The sequence below is a fragment of the Spea bombifrons genome, chromosome 12 (genome assembly GCF_027358695.1).
Source record: "Spea bombifrons isolate aSpeBom1 chromosome 12, aSpeBom1.2.pri, whole genome shotgun sequence".
NCBI classification, from domain to species: Eukaryota; Metazoa; Chordata; class Amphibia; order Anura; family Pelobatidae; genus Spea; species Spea bombifrons.
In genome coordinates this window covers 16533288-16550518 of record NC_071098.1, presented here as the reverse complement: position 1 = coordinate 16550518, position 17231 = coordinate 16533288, and the positions used below count along the sequence as shown (strand labels likewise).

Sequence of the window (17231 nt, the reverse complement as noted above, 5' to 3'; positions counted from 1 at the left end):
GCCTAATTCCTTATAAGCCATATCAGCCAGACGAGAGTCTATTCGTAACAGTGCTGCCTTGCCAACTTCAGCTGATATTGCCACATTGGCATTGCCTAACAGGCATAAGCCCTGCTGTACCTGATCTTTGACCAGGCCTGGGTCTAGGGGGGAGTTCTGTGAACTTATTCATGTAAGTTACCATGAATGTATCAAACTCTGGGGTGGCAGTAACCTTACCCGGAATAGTGGGGTGAGGGCATTCAGTAAATGAAAGAATATGTGTGTGATAGCATGGATGTGTAAGTGGTTGGGGGCATGGTACAGGGAGGCTGTTTGAGGCTAGGATGCCACAGGCAGGTTGTTTGGAAGCAAACTGGGCAAGTCCTGTGCTTGGGTAGGTCCTCTGGATGCCAGGGCTGACATGATACTAAAGGGGGGTATGCAAGGGCATAAGGGGTGCTGGCTGGGAGCATCACATAAATCAATACTAAAAGGGGGGAGAGGGTGGTTGGATAAATATACAAAATGGAGCTAGTTGGGGACAATACACAAGGGCATTAGGGCGACCACATCGGCCATGTTTTCCAGGACGCATATAACTTTTACATATTGCTGACCAGCCCAGATAAAATGCTGCCCTGTAGTATAGGGGATGTATGGACTCATGGAAGGGAACCAATTAGATATACATCCCCTATTCTGCAGGACAGCATTTTATCTGGGCTGGTGGTATCAATACACAAAGGGGCAGCTGGGGCAATTACTTAAATCAGTACTAAAGGGAGGGGCAGGCTGGGGCATAAATACACATAGTGCTGGCCGGGGACGATACACAAGGGGGCTTAAACACAAAAGGGGCTGTCAATTTTTTTTTAAAAATATTAGTATTGTAGCTTAGCCCGTCTTGATGCGGGCATCAGTATGGCAGAGCCGTCCTAGTATGTGTGTCTGGGTGTCGGTGTGGCAGAGCCTGACCTGGTGTGTGTTTGGGTGTCGGTGTGGCTCAGCCTCTCCTGGTGTGTGTGTGTCTGGATGTTGGTGTGACAGAGCCTGTCATGGTATGTGTGTCTGGATGTTGGTGTGGCAAAGCCTGTCCTGGTGTGTGTTTGGGTGTCGGTGTGGCAGAGCCTGTCCTGGTGCGTGTGATTGAGTGTCGGTGTGGCAGAACCTGTCCTGGTGTGTGTGTTTGGGTGTTGGCGTGGAAGAACGTGTCCTGGTGTGTGTGTTTGGGTGTCGTGTGGCAGAGCCTGTTCTAGTGTGTGTGTTTGCGTGTCGGTGTGGTGTATATATATATATATATATATATATATATATATATGCGTTAGACATGCATTTTTAACTACATAATATGTACATAATATGTACTTATCTCTTGACCGTGATTGAAATATGATTTCAAAATAACAGCTGAACTGGCAGTTTCTTTAATATTAGCCCCTGCTGCCGATATATATTACTATTAGACCCTGCTGCCAATACATTTTATATTGAATAAATTGGACCCTACGCAAGCATTTCCTTGGGCTCCGCTCCACACTCCCTAGCATGCAATCACTCCCTTTGCTCCCGCACCAAAAAATAGGTATAGATCAAATAAACAACGCATAAAACAGCACTTGCATGTATAGATCTACCGAATAAGACATACAAACCTTATATTTGCAGCTATACATAAATAATGTATGGAAACATAGTATAGTAGGTATAGATCAACAAATAAACACACAAATTTAAATGTGAACTCAGCACTGAAGGCGTAGAATCAAACATACAAATCCTGTATTTGCAGGTATACAATAGTGTATGGAAACATAGCATTTCAGGTATAGATCAACTGAAAATCACATGTAAACTCAATAGATCAAATAAACACATGGAAACGGCATAGCAGATATGGATCAACAGAATAACACACAACCCCAGCTTTGCAGGTATAGATCAATTGGAATTCAAATAAAAACTCAGCATTTAAGGTATAGATAAAACCCCCTAAATTACAGGAATAGATCCCAGGTTGCATAACCCAAAGCCAGCCCTGGCATCCACATTGCCAACATAGAACCTGGCCAGCACCCAGATAACACACATAGGACTTGCCATCTTTGTCCCGAAACAGCCCAGCATGAGTCAACTTTGTCCCCAAACAGCCCGTCCTATGCCATCTTTGTCCCATAAACACCCTGCCTGTGCCATCTTTTCCTTTCCACAAATCAATTATACATCTATGATACACACAAACACTTTTACAGTCACTCACTAATTCACAGTTTCATTCACATAATTAATTTACACAATCATTTATTCTCTCACTTATTTACACAAATCTACCCTCTTCTCCCTCCCTTCTCACTATTGTTGTAGAGGAATTTTGACCTACTCTTCTTTACAACATTGCTTCAGTTCACGGGCATTAGTTTATGCACACTTCTCTTAAGGTCCTGCCACAGCATTTCAATCAGGTTGAGGTCTGGACTTTAACTGGCCCGTTGCAACACCTCGATTCTTTTTCAGCCATTCTGTTGTAGATTTGCTGGTATGCTTGGGATCATTGTCCTGCGACATGACCCAATTTTGGCCAAGCTTTAGCTGTCAGACAGATGGCCACACATTGGACACTAGAATTCTTTGGTATACAGGAGTTCATCATAGACTCAATGACTGCATTGTTCCCAGGCTGCAAAACAAATGATATCCCCTCCACCACAGTGCATGACAGTTGGTATGAGGTGTTTGTGCTCATATGCTGTGTTTGGTTTTCGCCAAACGTAGCTCTGTGCATTATGGCCAAACATCTCCACTTTGGTCTTGTCCTTCTAAAGGACAATGTTCCAAAAGAGGTTTGTTCAGATCAGGGGCGTACCTAGAGTATTTGGCACCCGGGGCGGATCCTGTATGTGGCACCCCCCCCACACACACACACACACTTTAAAACTACCTGGCCGAAACTGAATATGACCCCCCCACACACACCATAAAAAAATCTAACACTTTTATTTAAAGTAAGTAACACACCAAAATAGGACAAAACAATTAAATAACAATATATATATATATATATATATATATATATATATATATATATAATTGTTAACAGCAATCACATTCCTATCATGCCCAGGCATCCCCAGATTCCAGGAGGAGACTTGGCATGATAGGAGTATGATTGCCCTATCTACCCCTTCTTGCTCCCTTCTACCCTATCTACCCCTTCTCACTCCCTTCTCCCTATCTACCCCTCCTAACTATCTACCCTCTCCCTCTTTGAAGTTCACTTACCTTTCAGGAGTCCTGCGGTGGGGGTGCAAGGCCTCTGTCTCCCAGCTCTGCCACTGTATGGAACAGTATAGAGTGATGGGAGTTATGATGTACTTTAGAGCATAATTATATAATGAAAAATACATTGGAAATGGTACAGCATAACACCCATCACTCTCACACGCATACCAATGCACACGCATACCAATCCACACGCATACCAATCCACACGCATACCAATCCACACACACATACCAATCCACACACACATACCAATCCACACACATACCAATCCACACATATACTAATCCACACACATACCAATCCACACACATACCAATCCACACACATACACCAATCCACACACATACACCAATCCACACACATACACCAATCCACACACACATACCAATCCACACACACATACCAATCCACACACACATACCAATCCACACACATACCAATCCACACACATACACCAATCCACACACATACACCAATCCACACACACATACCAATCCACACACACATACCAATCCACACACACATACCAATCCACACACATACCAATCCACACACATACACCAATCCACACACATACCAATCCACACACATACCAATCCACACACATACACCAATCCACACACATACACCAATCCACACACATACACCAATCCACACACACATACCAATCCACACACACATACCAATCCACACACACATACCAATCCACACACATACCAATCCACACACATACACCAATCCACACACATACACCAATCCACACACATACCAATCCACACACACAAACACCAATCCACTCTCACTGTATGCTTTCCTACCTTTCCTCTTTTCTCCTTACAGCTCCTTTTCCTGCTCTTCGCTCCTCTTCTTCTTCAGTTCTTCTGTCTTCACGGGGTTCAGAGGGCACGGACAGCGGTGGGCGTGGCTTCAGTGTTGTGCGCCGGGATCTGACAACAAACCCCGGCGCACAACAGCTGTTGCCGCGCGGATCGCAAGGGAGCGGTATCGGAGATCTTTAACAGACCCCCGGCTCCCTTGAGTGATTTTAAGCCGGGTTCAAGGGAGATCCTTGAACCGGCTTAAAATCACTCAAGGGAGCCGGTGGTCTGTTAAAGACCTCCGATACCACTCCCTTGCGAGCCTGCTCCTCCAGCGGCGGACATTGCTGTCCGTCTCTGGAGGGATGCCGGCAAGTTGGCACCCCCCTGATGAGCGGCACCCGGTGCGGACCGCCCCCCCCGCTAGGTACGCTACTGGTTCAGATGCAACTTTGTAAACCAAAGCTGTACTGACGTGTTTTTTTGTAGAGAGGCTTTCTTCCAAACCATACTCGTTCAGTCTTTTTCTAATTGTACTGTCATGAACTTTAACAATTAACATGCTAACTGAAGCCTGTAGATGTAACTCTCTTTTTTTTTTGCAATTTTTCTGAGCATTGCACAGTCTGACCTTGGGTTGAATTTGCTGGGGTGTCCACTCCTGGGAAGATTGGCAGCTGTCTTGAATGTTTTCCACTTTTTCAATAATTGTTCTCACTGTAGAATAATAGACTTTAAATTGTTTGGAAATAGCCTTATAATGCCTTTACACACACACTGCCCATACACACCCGCTTACAAATGCCTACACTGCTCTTACACACACCTTCTCATACACACACACAAGCTTACAAACACACACATATATACACATACTCTGACATTACACCTCTTTCTCTTACCTCTTACACCATCCTGTGGTTGGAGCGCGGGGTCTGTCACTTCAGACGTCAGCTTCCGTGCTCCCTCATGACTATGCGCTGGCTATTGATGCAGAGCGCGGGGTACGATGTCATATCCCGGCGCTCGGCATCAATTGCTGGCGAGTAGTAATGAGGGAGCACGGAAGCCAAGGTCTGAGGTTAGAGGGGTTTTGTGATGTCCCCCACAAGGCCTGCAGGCTGCAGCTGCTGATTGGGCGGCTGTGCCCAAGGTGATAGGCTGGAACGCGGGACAGAGTCCCAAAATCAGGACTGTCCCGCCCAAATTTTGGTTGAGGTTAGTGTATGTTTATTTCGAAAAAGGTGAGAACAAGGCAAAACAAAATAAGTAGCACTGGTACAGTCATTAATAAAATGTCTTTACTTCAGGCAGCATTCACCAGTGCACCAAACAACAACAAAAAATCAGAGAATTGTGCTTTTTATTATGAGACCTCTTCACATTTGTCTTGCATAGGGGGCTAACGGTGGTGGTCCACCAGGGTGACTGCAAAATTCGTGCCTTTTCTGGCATAACTCCACAGCACAGTTGTTCAGGATATGACATTTTATGCAAGCTCTGTGTACTGCGCACCAATGCAGGGGAGCGAGTGACAGAGATATGTGCCAGAGGTAGTATGTTGTCCCTATTATAGTACAACCTTACATGCAGTTAAAGTAGGTCTCATAAATACCCAGTTGTAACATTTTTCTAGTGTCTAGTTTCCTATGGCCAGTCCAAGTCTGGAATTTGCCCTGATTCCTTAATATTATTACTAGAGTTTCATAAGCTTAATAAAAAAGAGAGCTACCTTTTTTGGGGAGCGCTCATATACATTTTCCTCACTTTGGACAATAAAGTACTGAGATAACTGGATTACTTGCTTGTGTATTCTCCTGTCGAATAGGTTTGTAGTTATAATCATATTTACCTCCCACATGGTGGTTTCAGTGTATTTCTATAACATTTTGTTTACATTCTGAGGACTTCATTCAGATCAGCAGCCAGTTTTTGGGGGAATTAATTAATGTAAGTGGTGTAGAAACATGTCTTATGCATAATGTTTCAGGATAGGATGGAGCCTTGGCTCTGCTCTACGTTCGTTTAATATGACCACTGTAGTTTGTTATGTACTAATGTTGCTTTGGTGGCAGATTCCTCAGTAATTGAGGGAGGGATATAGGCACTCACCTGACTGGGATTAGGTTGTCTGGATTTTCTCTTAGTAGCCCCCTCACTGTTCTGGCAATCTGAACTAAGAAACGTTTAAACAAGGTTTGAGGAAACTGGAATCCAAAACTGGTAGTATGTTTATTCTTGTTATTTTTGTCTGTTTGTATTGAAAAAATGTGGGGGCTTTACAGAATATTTGTTGACTGTTTAGCTGTATTGAGAGTAAAGTACACCCAATACTGTACAGTGAGCTTCAAACCAATTAAACAGGGACATTCTATAAGTATCATTATTCAAGATTTACAAGCTGATTATTTGGTTATATATGTCAAATCTAAAACTATGTTTTGTTTATCCATCACACGCACTATTTGATTTTACCTTAAAAAGGTAGTCATAGCTCCAAAAATCTTTCTGATGACACATGACATTTGTGCTGCTTTATCTAGATGTATATGTTTCGATACCTTGCTGTCTAACTAATGGTGATATATTATTTGATATAGAAATAAAATTAAGAGTTCTTGGTCATGATTAGATAAGCATTTTTTACACACAGCACAAGTTAGCACTCAGGGCACTCAGTATCCGTTAGTGTTAGATACTTTTATACACAACTTAGGTATTCTTCCAACCTAAATTACTATGTTACTTTGTTCTATTATATTTTCTCAATCAATAGATAATAAAAAATGATCTTTATCTCATGTTAATATATTTTGCAACAGTAGGTTGTTGTACAAGTCATTAAGTTAAGTGTGTATAGGCAGTAAAGCAGGTTCTTGTTCCCTTTATGGGATGTTATGAGCAAAAGGTTGCAAGAGCAGGCAATATTTCCTAACAGTGGTTAACCTTATTGTCAATTTGTATATTGTTCATTTATATATATATTTAATAATAGGGTCCTAGACAGGCCATCACTGGTGGGCACCCTCTTCTACTGATCCTCTCAATCATATTTGCAACAGTATGATGGAGGTCTGTGTAGCAGTCAGCACAGACTACTCCCTTAGCAATTTCTCCGTCATGGCCTGTGCCCCATCTGGTGTTAAACCCCCACGCTCTGTAACATCGGGTGGTGGTCATCCCTTCTTTGCAGGTTGCCCACCATCCGATGTTATAGAGCACGGGGGCTTAACGTCAGATGGGGCACAGGCCACGATCGTGGAATTACTAAGGGAAAGGTCTAACCTGTCTGCTGGCCAACTGCTGCACTGACCCCCACCTCCATCGCAGGATCCTTCTAATACTGGGGGGACCTAAGCTTATCCTCTCTTACCTTGCATTAAAGCCTTTCCTGTACTGAGAACTAGTGATTAAAAATAATTTCTCTGCATGTGCTTGCATTTTTGCTAAGTCAAGATGTTGACTGTGCCATAAACAGCAGTTTAGATACTTTTCTTTATGGCTATAAGTCAGTAAATTTGGTAAAAAGTTCCTAGCCTAAAATGTGTTTGTCTTGCAGGAGCTTTGTAACCCACAATGGCAATAACACGCCACATTCAAGGCTGGGCATCTCTGCACCCCTTAAACTCTGAGTCAATTAATAGTGAGTCTAGAGATGAGCAAGAGGAGAAAAAGTGTGAAACTATAAAAGTGTCTCTCCATGAGGGTTCTGAAGATGTGGTAAGAGGCAGTGCTTAACATTTACAGTGGAGGTCATGGGCAAAAAAAGAGAAAAAAAAACACACTAAACACAAACTTGCTTGTTATCAAAACCTTTAAGTAATGCTTTATACATGAATTATGTTGCGCAAAGAAACGTTTGCTTTGTCTTTAATACTAGCTCAGTGTGCCAATGTCTGCCTTGGCCTGGATTGTCAAGAGTACAAAAGTGCAGGCCGTACTCTTCTACGTTACTATGAAAGTGAACAGTGGTCTGACATGTCAAGCCCATGGTCTTGCTCACCCTCCTGTATTCTGAAAAGGAAACCCAATATAATATTTTTAAATAAAAAAATGTAATTATTAGAAGTATTTAAAAAAAAAAACCCACACACTTCTTATTTTTTATTTTAAAAAAATTCACTGAACAGTGTAAAAGGAAGAATAGAAATTGGAGGCAAAAAGGATGGTACTAAAAGATGGGATGCTGGTACCATCAGGGTTATTTAGGATAAGTATATATGGAAATCATGAGTTGGCAAATAAAAAGACGAAAAATAGGATATCCAATACAAACAGTTGGACAACATGTATATCTCCTTTAATAAAGCAAAGAAAGCATTGTTTAAACACAAATGGACTCAGATCTTCTATAAATATGACGTATCGCATTTAAAATATAATTAATTGCTTCGTCTTTTCATGAGATACTTTTCATTCCTGCTTATTGTTCAACAAGCCAGGTTTTCTGTCTGTACCCAAATCCCACATACATTATTACTGTTTGATTTGGTAATATTGCATCTGTCTAAAGTGCATATGTAAGCTCTAGGTTCCTTTAAGCATGATTTAGATATACTTGCTTATTTTAGTATATACACCTGTCATTAAAATTATGTGCACTATTTCTTCTCTCTCCCTCTTTCTTTCTTTCTTTCTTTCTTTCTTTCTCCATCTCTATTTCACTCTCTTTTTTATTCTTACTGTCCCTCCTTCTGTCCCATCTCTCCTTTTTCCTTTCATCCTTTCTTTATCTCCCTCTTTCCTCTCTCTTAATCTTCTTTCTTATCTCAGTTTGTCTTCTTTCATTGCCTCTTTTTTCTTCACTCTTTCTTCATTCCTTCGTTCTTCCTTTTTGTTTTTCTTCTCATTACCTCTTCCTCTTTCTCTTTTTACTCTCTCTATCCCTCTTTCTTCCATTGCTATCCTTTTGTCCACTACTCTTTCATCTTCCTTCTTTTTTCTCTCCCTTCTGCCTCCACCTATTTTTTCTACCCCCCCCTTTTTAATTAGACATGTTGATGTAAAAAGGTGATGACTATACTAGAGGTCAGACTAGAGGGGCAGGTCGGGGCAGAGAGGGTAACAGTAATTGTAATGCTGGGCAGGAAAGGGATTTTTTTGAAGGCATAATTACGTCACATTCTAGTTCAGTTCACATTGAATGAGTAGTCTTTCAAAGTAACTTCATTAACTCATCACAAAAGTTTCCACCATTGTTATCACTGCATTGTAACCATTCTCTTTTTAAAGGTAAAGTTCTGCAACCTGATTGTTGATCCTATATCTGAGCTATTACATCTAGGATCTCCTACAGACACAGATTGCATTTCAGAATCATGCCAGGCAAGCACAGGTAAGAGCGAGAGGCATAACTAGCAGTGGTTTCTAGAAAAAAGGAAACTTGCCTGCAGATTTAAATCAATCTTGGACTTCATGATACAAACATACTAAAACTTAAAGGGACACTCCAGACATTAAATCCACTTTAATGCATATGATAGCTGAATGATCCCTTTTAATAATAACCCCCCTGCAAAAGCATGGAGAGAATCTGCAGAACCCCCTTTATGCGTTTGCCTTTCTCCACATAACCTAGCTCCTTAGCTTGCAGGAGATGTGGTTGGCAAAACACAGTGCCTACCAAGAATACTCCTTGTAGGGGCCTAACTAGAAACCACATGGCCCTGGTGCAAAAACAGGCCCCCCCAACTTCACCAAGCAACGTGTCCCACAGTTCCACCTTAGCCCTAAACAGATTGTGAGTGCCACCTTCTGTCAGGGTCCATCCAGGCTGCTGTTTTGCTGTAATCCATTCCTGGATTTCCATATGCTCTGTCCTGAACTTGTGATTCCTGGATTCCAGTCTTGCTCTTTGCTTCAGCTCTGTTTCCTTTATAAGGTGTGCCCCACCCGTGTGTTCTGTTTGTCTCAGTCTGCAGTCTAAAGGTATGTCCTTCTCGGTTCTGTGTTTGGATTCAATGTTTATTAGTAATTGAGTAAGCAGGGTTTAGCGTTAGGACCCACCGAATATTGGAGTACTTTGGCGTAGTGGTGGGCTAAGCATACTATGGCCATATGATGTGACGGAATCTCCAATTGTTATCCTATAGTCCTAGGCTAGTTCCTGTATTTATGTTTGTCTGTCTCTTATGTACCTTTGCCCTCCTTTCCCTGAATCATGTGAGGATTTCGGTACCTCTCTCCTCTCCCTATGTCCCAGTTAAGATGTCCTATCCTTGCTTAAAGGAGATCCGCCTCAGGTGTCTAATACTCTAGATATGTTCCTGTGATGAGCTAATCTTTTTTTTCCCTATCATCCGTATCATGAAAACCCCACTGGTTCATGCACACTGTCTATACTTTTAATCCTTTAGTCCTTTGAGATCTCCAGGCCACAGGCTAATCCACACAACGCTAACTACATTCAATTGACATCTAAAATTTAAAAAAGGCAACAAAGACTACCAGAAAATTGAGGCATCTTGCAATTGGGCAAACTTTTTACTATGTATTAAGCATTAATACGTTTGCAATCTGTATTTTTACATTAAATTTATCTAAACAGCAATATTTTGTATGCATCTTGTGTTTTTTAAATTGTATCCTAACTGCAATTAAATCATTCTCTCCAAGCAGTTTTTCACCCTCTCTCCCTTATTCTCCCTCAACCTCCTAATAGATCATAAGCTGGCAAGAAGAGAGCCCTGTAATATTTATGTACCAGTATGTTATTGATAATGTCAGTATTAATGTTATTTTATTTTTCCACCAATGAAAAAGAATGTTTTAAAACATTTAAATTCAGAAGTAAAACACTGTCAGTAAATGTTATATCTGGTGTATTTGAATAGAATTGAGTTAAAATTTATTTTCTTTGTCAATCAGTTTCTTTACAGAGTAGAAGTTATCCTTTCTGGAGAATCCGGACAAGACGTGTAACCATCATCATCATCACTGTCCTGTTTCTGGTCCTGGTTTTTAGCCTCACTCTGGGAATCTTGCTCTTCAGTGGGTGTTAAAAAAAGAAAATAAAATGTCTTAAGCTCAGTCAGCATTTATAGAATCAACAAAATCCATCCAAATGCCTTGCCTATAATTTTTGCCTTTATGCTCACATACACATAAACACACAATTTCTTAATTCAAATTATTCAATGAGAATCCTGATAAATTGCATTGCTGTTATTTATTTTGGTTAAAGATCCCCAAAATAAAAATGGATGAAAAAAACAAATAAGGAATAGGCTTGTATATGGTATGGGGTAAAGAATTGGGCATCACTGGCACAATTTAAATACTTAACACCTTGTTTCCAAAGAATATTGTAGCTAAACAACCTTGTCGATATATATCGATATGCCCCTACATTCCTGCACACAGGTTGTGGGGCTTAGACTCCCTATCTGCCCAGTAAATAGGTAATCCAAGTGTGTAAAGCGGGGTATTAAACTTGAGTACTGTTGAATTAAACATTTTGTGGAAATTTTTAGTGGAATTAACCATTTAACCTGACAGCTTCATCACTGAAGCATTCATATTTATACAAAATATTTTTTTTAACAAATTTTGCCTAATTTAAGCACTCATACAAATCTCTGAAAACACAGAGGGACCTCCAACGAAACATATGAACGAGAAACCCACTTGTTGCTCATTTATTTATTCCTCATCCTTCCTCTCCTTAACTTAATCGCTTGGAACCGGGCCCAGATTTTCCAGTCATAAAATGTAAAATGTAGTAATTGACTATTGGATGACGTCCTAGACACTGTGGGCCAGGTTCCAAGTGATTACATTGGGGAGGAAGGATGATGTGAGGGAAATAAATATAAAGAATATAGGTAAGGAGATTATAGGTGAGTTGAAGATGGGAGAGAGGGTGGAAAAAGAGGAAAGGGAGAGAGAGAGAAAAGGAAGAGGGTTAAATATCTGCATCTATTGTTTAAGATGTTCTGAGGCAGTATGACGCAAATAAAATGTAATGCATTTCAGAACAAAGGCAGAGACACAGCTGTCTCACAACATCTTAAACAAGTTGATGCCCTAAGATGCTGCTGCTTGAAGTAAATATGGTTGAAATGTCCAGAAGGTGGCAGAGATGGCTTCATGAAAAATATTTCACCAAAGCTTGTTTTGAAATTAAAAACTCCTCAGAATTTTGCCTGAACTAAAAGGTCAGGAAACTAAAAAAAATGAAACAAAAATGTGTCTGAATCAATTTTGCTCACTGTGCACAAGTCTAATGCCGAATATGTCCTGATCGATAGTAAATGATGAAATCATAGATTGATTTACACCAATAAGCATGTATTTTAAGATGAAGTCACTTTGTTCTTAATAAATCCTATTTTTATTGTAAGTTTTTCTGTCTTTGACTAGAACATAAAACAGATCTAAGCCAAGCTGCTGCATCCCAAGGAAACCTCACATCTCCTTACCATGGAATAAATGATATTACTTTGGGATTTACAGAAACAGCCTCTTCCAGTAAGTGATGAAAATTACATTACTTTGCATTTACAGAAGGCGTTATGTTGTTTGTTTATCCATTATACGGAAAAAATGTGCATTATGAGAGGGCGTATCACTTATTAGCACAAAAACCTTTTAACGAATATACAAAATATTTAAGCTGTAAATAAAACTTTGTTTTTATCAACTGCTTGTCCCAGGTTGTGGCGGGCTGTTGAACGATTCACAAGGATCCTTCAGTTCTCCAAATTATCCCCATTTGTATCCACCCAAATCTCATTGCGCATGGGTGCTGGAGGCAGGAGAGGGGCATCTTGTCCAGCTGAAGATTGTGGTGTTGGATGTAGAGGGGCATGGTAATTGCCTCCTAGATTGGCTGGAGTTAAAGGATGGGAATACCACAAACCGGTAAAATCTCAATTGCAGATCCACTATCAAGGTCAAATGTGTAGTTGTTAGGATTTTACATAAATGAATAAGTGAGATGGGGTTGGTAACTATTCTAATAAGTACCGGTATAATATTACACCCTATCAGAAAAGACATATTCAATTTGGCTTACAACAATAAAATCACACTAGCTTATTGTGATTGACAACAATTATTTCACAGCTAAAGCTTTGAACGTGAAGCTACTTTACGCAATTCACCACTATATTGTGCTATCAGAGTAAAGTTGTTATTTTAATGGTAAATCAGACCTGAGCATGTTATAATACCGCAAATATCCACCCCACTCTTATTGAAACTGGGTGTTGGATGGCAAAAACTGGAGAGCTGCAGGTTGTTTTTCCCATAACAAATCATGAAAGAAAATCAAGAAGTCTAAATAAAATAAATGTTATTTGTATAATATGTATTGGTGCCGTTTTATTCTTATATCTTATTTATGATATATAACAGGTTCTGTGGATCTGTTGCTCCTACCACTTTTATATCAAACTCACACTGGCTAGAGGTCAGCTTTGTATCCGACGACAGCATAAGTGCTATGGGCTTCCTAGCTACATACCGGATGATAGTACCAAGTCAAGGTAAGGTTTATGATAGTGGGGATTGTGGGAATAGATTTAGAATAATTTGGTTGAACTAATCTGTAACCATACGCAGGTAGCTGTTCATGGGATGAGTTTCTGTGTGATGAACGTCGTTGCCTTCTGCTGCCAGCACTGTGTGATGGAATACCAGACTGTACAGATCAGATGGATGAAAAGAACTGCAGCCAAAAACAGTGGGGTACCACAGGGAGGGACACGTAGATATAGGGGTAAACACAACAATAGAAAAGGGACATTTACTAAAGGGTAAAAGTAAATGAACCAGGGGCAAAACCAGCCTTTAGAAAGAGGGTCACAAAATATATCAGATAACAGCAATGATGAGGCATGGGCAAATGTACTATAGACAGAAAGAGAGGGACAAAATACTGTTTTTGTACTCAGATTGTGGTGGATCCCTAAGTGGCTTTCAAGGGGCTTTTTACTCTCCAAATCATCCTGAACAGTACCCAGGAAAGGTGGTCTGTCGGTGGCTTCTTACTGTCCCGGACGGGTTCTTCATTCGGATTCAGTTTCACAACTTTAGCCTGGAGATGGAGAGGGGTTGCAAATTTGACTATGTGGAGATCCATGACGGTGCTGGTCTCGGAACTACCAATATCATGGGAAGGTCAGTAAAACAAAGTACACCAAAGTACTTTGATGTATTAATGCATTAAGTAAAAACACACTTTTCTTTGTCTCCAGATTCTGTGGCTCTCAGCTACCACCCATTCTAACTTCCTCTGGGTCACAGATGTCTATATTGTTTGTGGCAGATGAAGAAGTATCAGGTCTAGGATTCTATGCCACATATGAATCTATCAATGCTTCAGCAAGTGAGTTGCGTTGTATTCCACTTAGACTATAATTTACCACTATGATCTCTGCAATATTTTATCTTGCATAAATACATGTTTGATCAGCCCTTCCAACTACTTAGCTTCCTAAGTGACTGCATTCTTATAATTGTTCTAAAACAACTCACTATGTTCTGTATTATTCTGCAGATGAATGTGACTCCAATGAGCTAAGGTGTGGTGGTGGTCAGTGTCTGTCTATGCAGCTGGTCTGTGATGGCTGGGTGGACTGCCCAGATGGGAAAGATGAGCTGGATTGTCCAGATAGACAGGATCCAGAGGCAGGTTAGAATTTTGACATCAGGAGCTTTGAAGTCATTAGATGTGGAAGTCAAATCTGATTTTATCTAAACAAACCTAACACTGGCATGGTGAGACTTTTAAATTTCCTTTTTCTTCCCATTCCTCCTCTAGCTACTCCATGCCAGCCCCTCCGTGTTCCTCTTTGTAAAGGCTTCTCCTATACTCTCACTGTGTTCCCCAATCTTTGGATGTCACTCCATGATCAACCAGCAGCAAATGAGCTACTGAAAGGATACAAGGTATATGTTATATTAAGGATGGTCAATGCCACATATTGCTGATGATCACTTTGTCCTAAGTTCAAACAAGAGTATTGTTCGCAGATCACTAATTGTGCCACTACGATAATATTGTTTAAATTAAATAAGGTATATTGGTGGAATATATGAGTAATAAAATACAAAGACGGTTGTAACATAGAGTGGTATACTTTACTTAAACTTCTAAATGTTAAAGCAATATATCAAAAAGGTTAGTTACAATTTACAGTTTACAGTTAGATAAATATTTAGCTACATTAGAAATAAAAGCTACTCATGACAATCATACAATCAGAGCCGGCCTTTGGTGTTCTGGCGCCCTGTGCGGACTACTCCTCTGGCGCCCCCATCCCAAAAAAAGAAAGGAAAAAAAAAACTCCCCTCACAAAACTCTTACTATCTATCCCTTCTCCCCCTTTATCACTGCCCCCCCTCTGCCCCATCTCACTGCCCCCTGCCCCATTTCACTGATCCCCCTCTGCCCCATCTCACTTTAATTTAAGTCCCGGGCAGGCGCCCCAGAAAACTCAGTGGCCATCTTGGCCTAGCCATCTGCAAGAGTTCTGGATCTTTTTTGTCACATGTTTCTTTACAGTTGAATGATTAACCCATGGTTGAAGTCTCACCAGCCCTGGTTACCATTGGTTAATTTACTTGGATATTTGGTCAGTAACCAACATCCTCAGTACAAGCTTTATTGTGATGTTGTCTGTATGATATAGATCATCTTTAGAAACCATATCCATTACAAAGAGAAACCTGTATAGGACACATCACAGGAACACTCAAAAAAAGGCTAGCCCCGTGTGCAGGTGTTTTGAGCCTCCAGAGCAAGGAGTTTTGCTCCTTAACTGATCTGAATGATTAAAGATGCCAATATTAGACTTGTGCATTCGTATTCGGGCGAACATGAAAACGCACACAAAGGGTGTGTTTTCGTTGTTCTTCCCAAATACCAAAGAAACGAACATGGCGGTGGCAAAATGTACACGAAGATGAAGACATACAACACAAAGAATCTCCATGTTGGTTGATGCTAGAGGAGGCCCCTGCCGGCAACCAATAGAGTCGCTCTTATTGACCTTTAACTCCTGACAGCGAAACTCCGCCTGGGGAAACTCTAATGGTCGCTCGTACGGAACATTAACTCCTGGAGCGAATGACCAATGGTCTCCCCAGGCGGAGTTTTGCTGTCAGGAGTTAAAGGTTCGTACAAGCGACTCTATTGGCCGCTCGTATGGACCTTTAACTCCTGGAGCAGGGAGACCATTCGGCCGAGTTTCGGCACCAGGATGTACGAGTGATTCTATTGGTCACCAGCAGGGGGCTCATCTGCCATCAACCAATGAAGTCCAACTGGAGAGCTGCAGATACGGACCTTTAATTCCCGTGGGTTGTGACACAACACGCAAATTACCTTCAATTAGACATCAACTCACACTTATCTTTTTCTCCTGACAGATCCTTCAGGAGCTGCCGTGCTTCCCAGCTCTGCGGCCATTTTTCTGTGCTCTTTTGGTTCCAAGTTGCTCAGCAGATGGGGGTGCTCTACAGCCATGCCGATCTGTCTGTCTTAATGCAGAATACCTCTGTGTGGCCCAGCTTCATCAGCTAGGGTTGCCCTGGTCCTTTAACTGTGACCTATTTCCTACACGGATCCAACAACCTGACTGTGTCATCCCCTAAGAGGACCTGTATTTTTTGTTACCTATTTGAAACCCCACAGATTGACAACATAATCTTTATTTTTTAGCATTTCAGTAGTTCTCGATCCATTGGGTGCTAGTTGTAATCCTTTCATTGCTACTAGCCTCCATCTGCAGATATATACAATGTTTAGTCATATGGTTTGGCATGAGCACCTACTACAAGTGTTTAAGAAGGTAAATTCAGCAAAACTTTGATGTCAATAAATATTTGATTCCTCGTGTTAAATATATGCATGCTTTTCATTTTGTCATGCTAAGGATCACAGGTTGCCAGCTGACACCAAGGAATAGAGAGGAAGCATCCACTGTAAAATATATCAAAATTTTATCAAGTCCATAGACCATAAAATCAAAACAAGAGGTACATAGACAGGCACAGGAAGTGCTTAATCATAAGCAGCTATTACCATGCTAACCAAATTGATTTTTACCATGTTTAAACACAGAAACAGAATTTGGCATCTTACTTATTTATTTCTTACAGTTATCCACTATATCCACTAAACCAATGAAGCCTTAAAAAGTGTCA

The 17231-nt window shown here is 40.8% G+C and overlaps 1 protein-coding gene across 1 annotated transcript; it reads left to right on the top strand.

The window, feature by feature from the left end:
• The first annotated feature begins 6244 nt into the window (after positions 1-6244).
• MFRP (membrane frizzled-related protein) lies at positions 6245-16920 on the top strand. Its single transcript, XM_053452047.1, has 13 exons — positions 6245-6305; positions 7639-7799; positions 9312-9414; positions 10947-11069; positions 12441-12548; positions 12734-12941; positions 13437-13567; positions 13644-13769; positions 13976-14201; positions 14279-14409; positions 14581-14715; positions 14845-14972; positions 16455-16920. The coding sequence occupies exons 2-13, from the start codon at positions 7656-7658 to the stop codon at positions 16677-16679; spliced, it is 1788 nt and encodes a 595-aa protein (XP_053308022.1). The 5' UTR covers positions 6245-6305; positions 7639-7655; the 3' UTR covers positions 16680-16920.
• The last annotated feature ends 311 nt before the right edge of the window (positions 16921-17231 follow it).

Coding starts and splice junctions, on each gene's coding strand:
- MFRP (XM_053452047.1), top strand. CDS start 7,656: ATGGCAATAACACGCCACATTCAAGGCTGGGCATCTCTGCACCCCTTA. Junction 9,415..10,946: donor ATCATGCCAGGCAAGCACAG/GTAAGAGCGAGA, acceptor TTTGTCAATCAG/TTTCTTTACAGAGTAGAAGT. Junction 14,973..16,454: donor AGCTACTGAAAGGATACAAG/GTATATGTTATA, acceptor TTCTCCTGACAG/ATCCTTCAGGAGCTGCCGTG.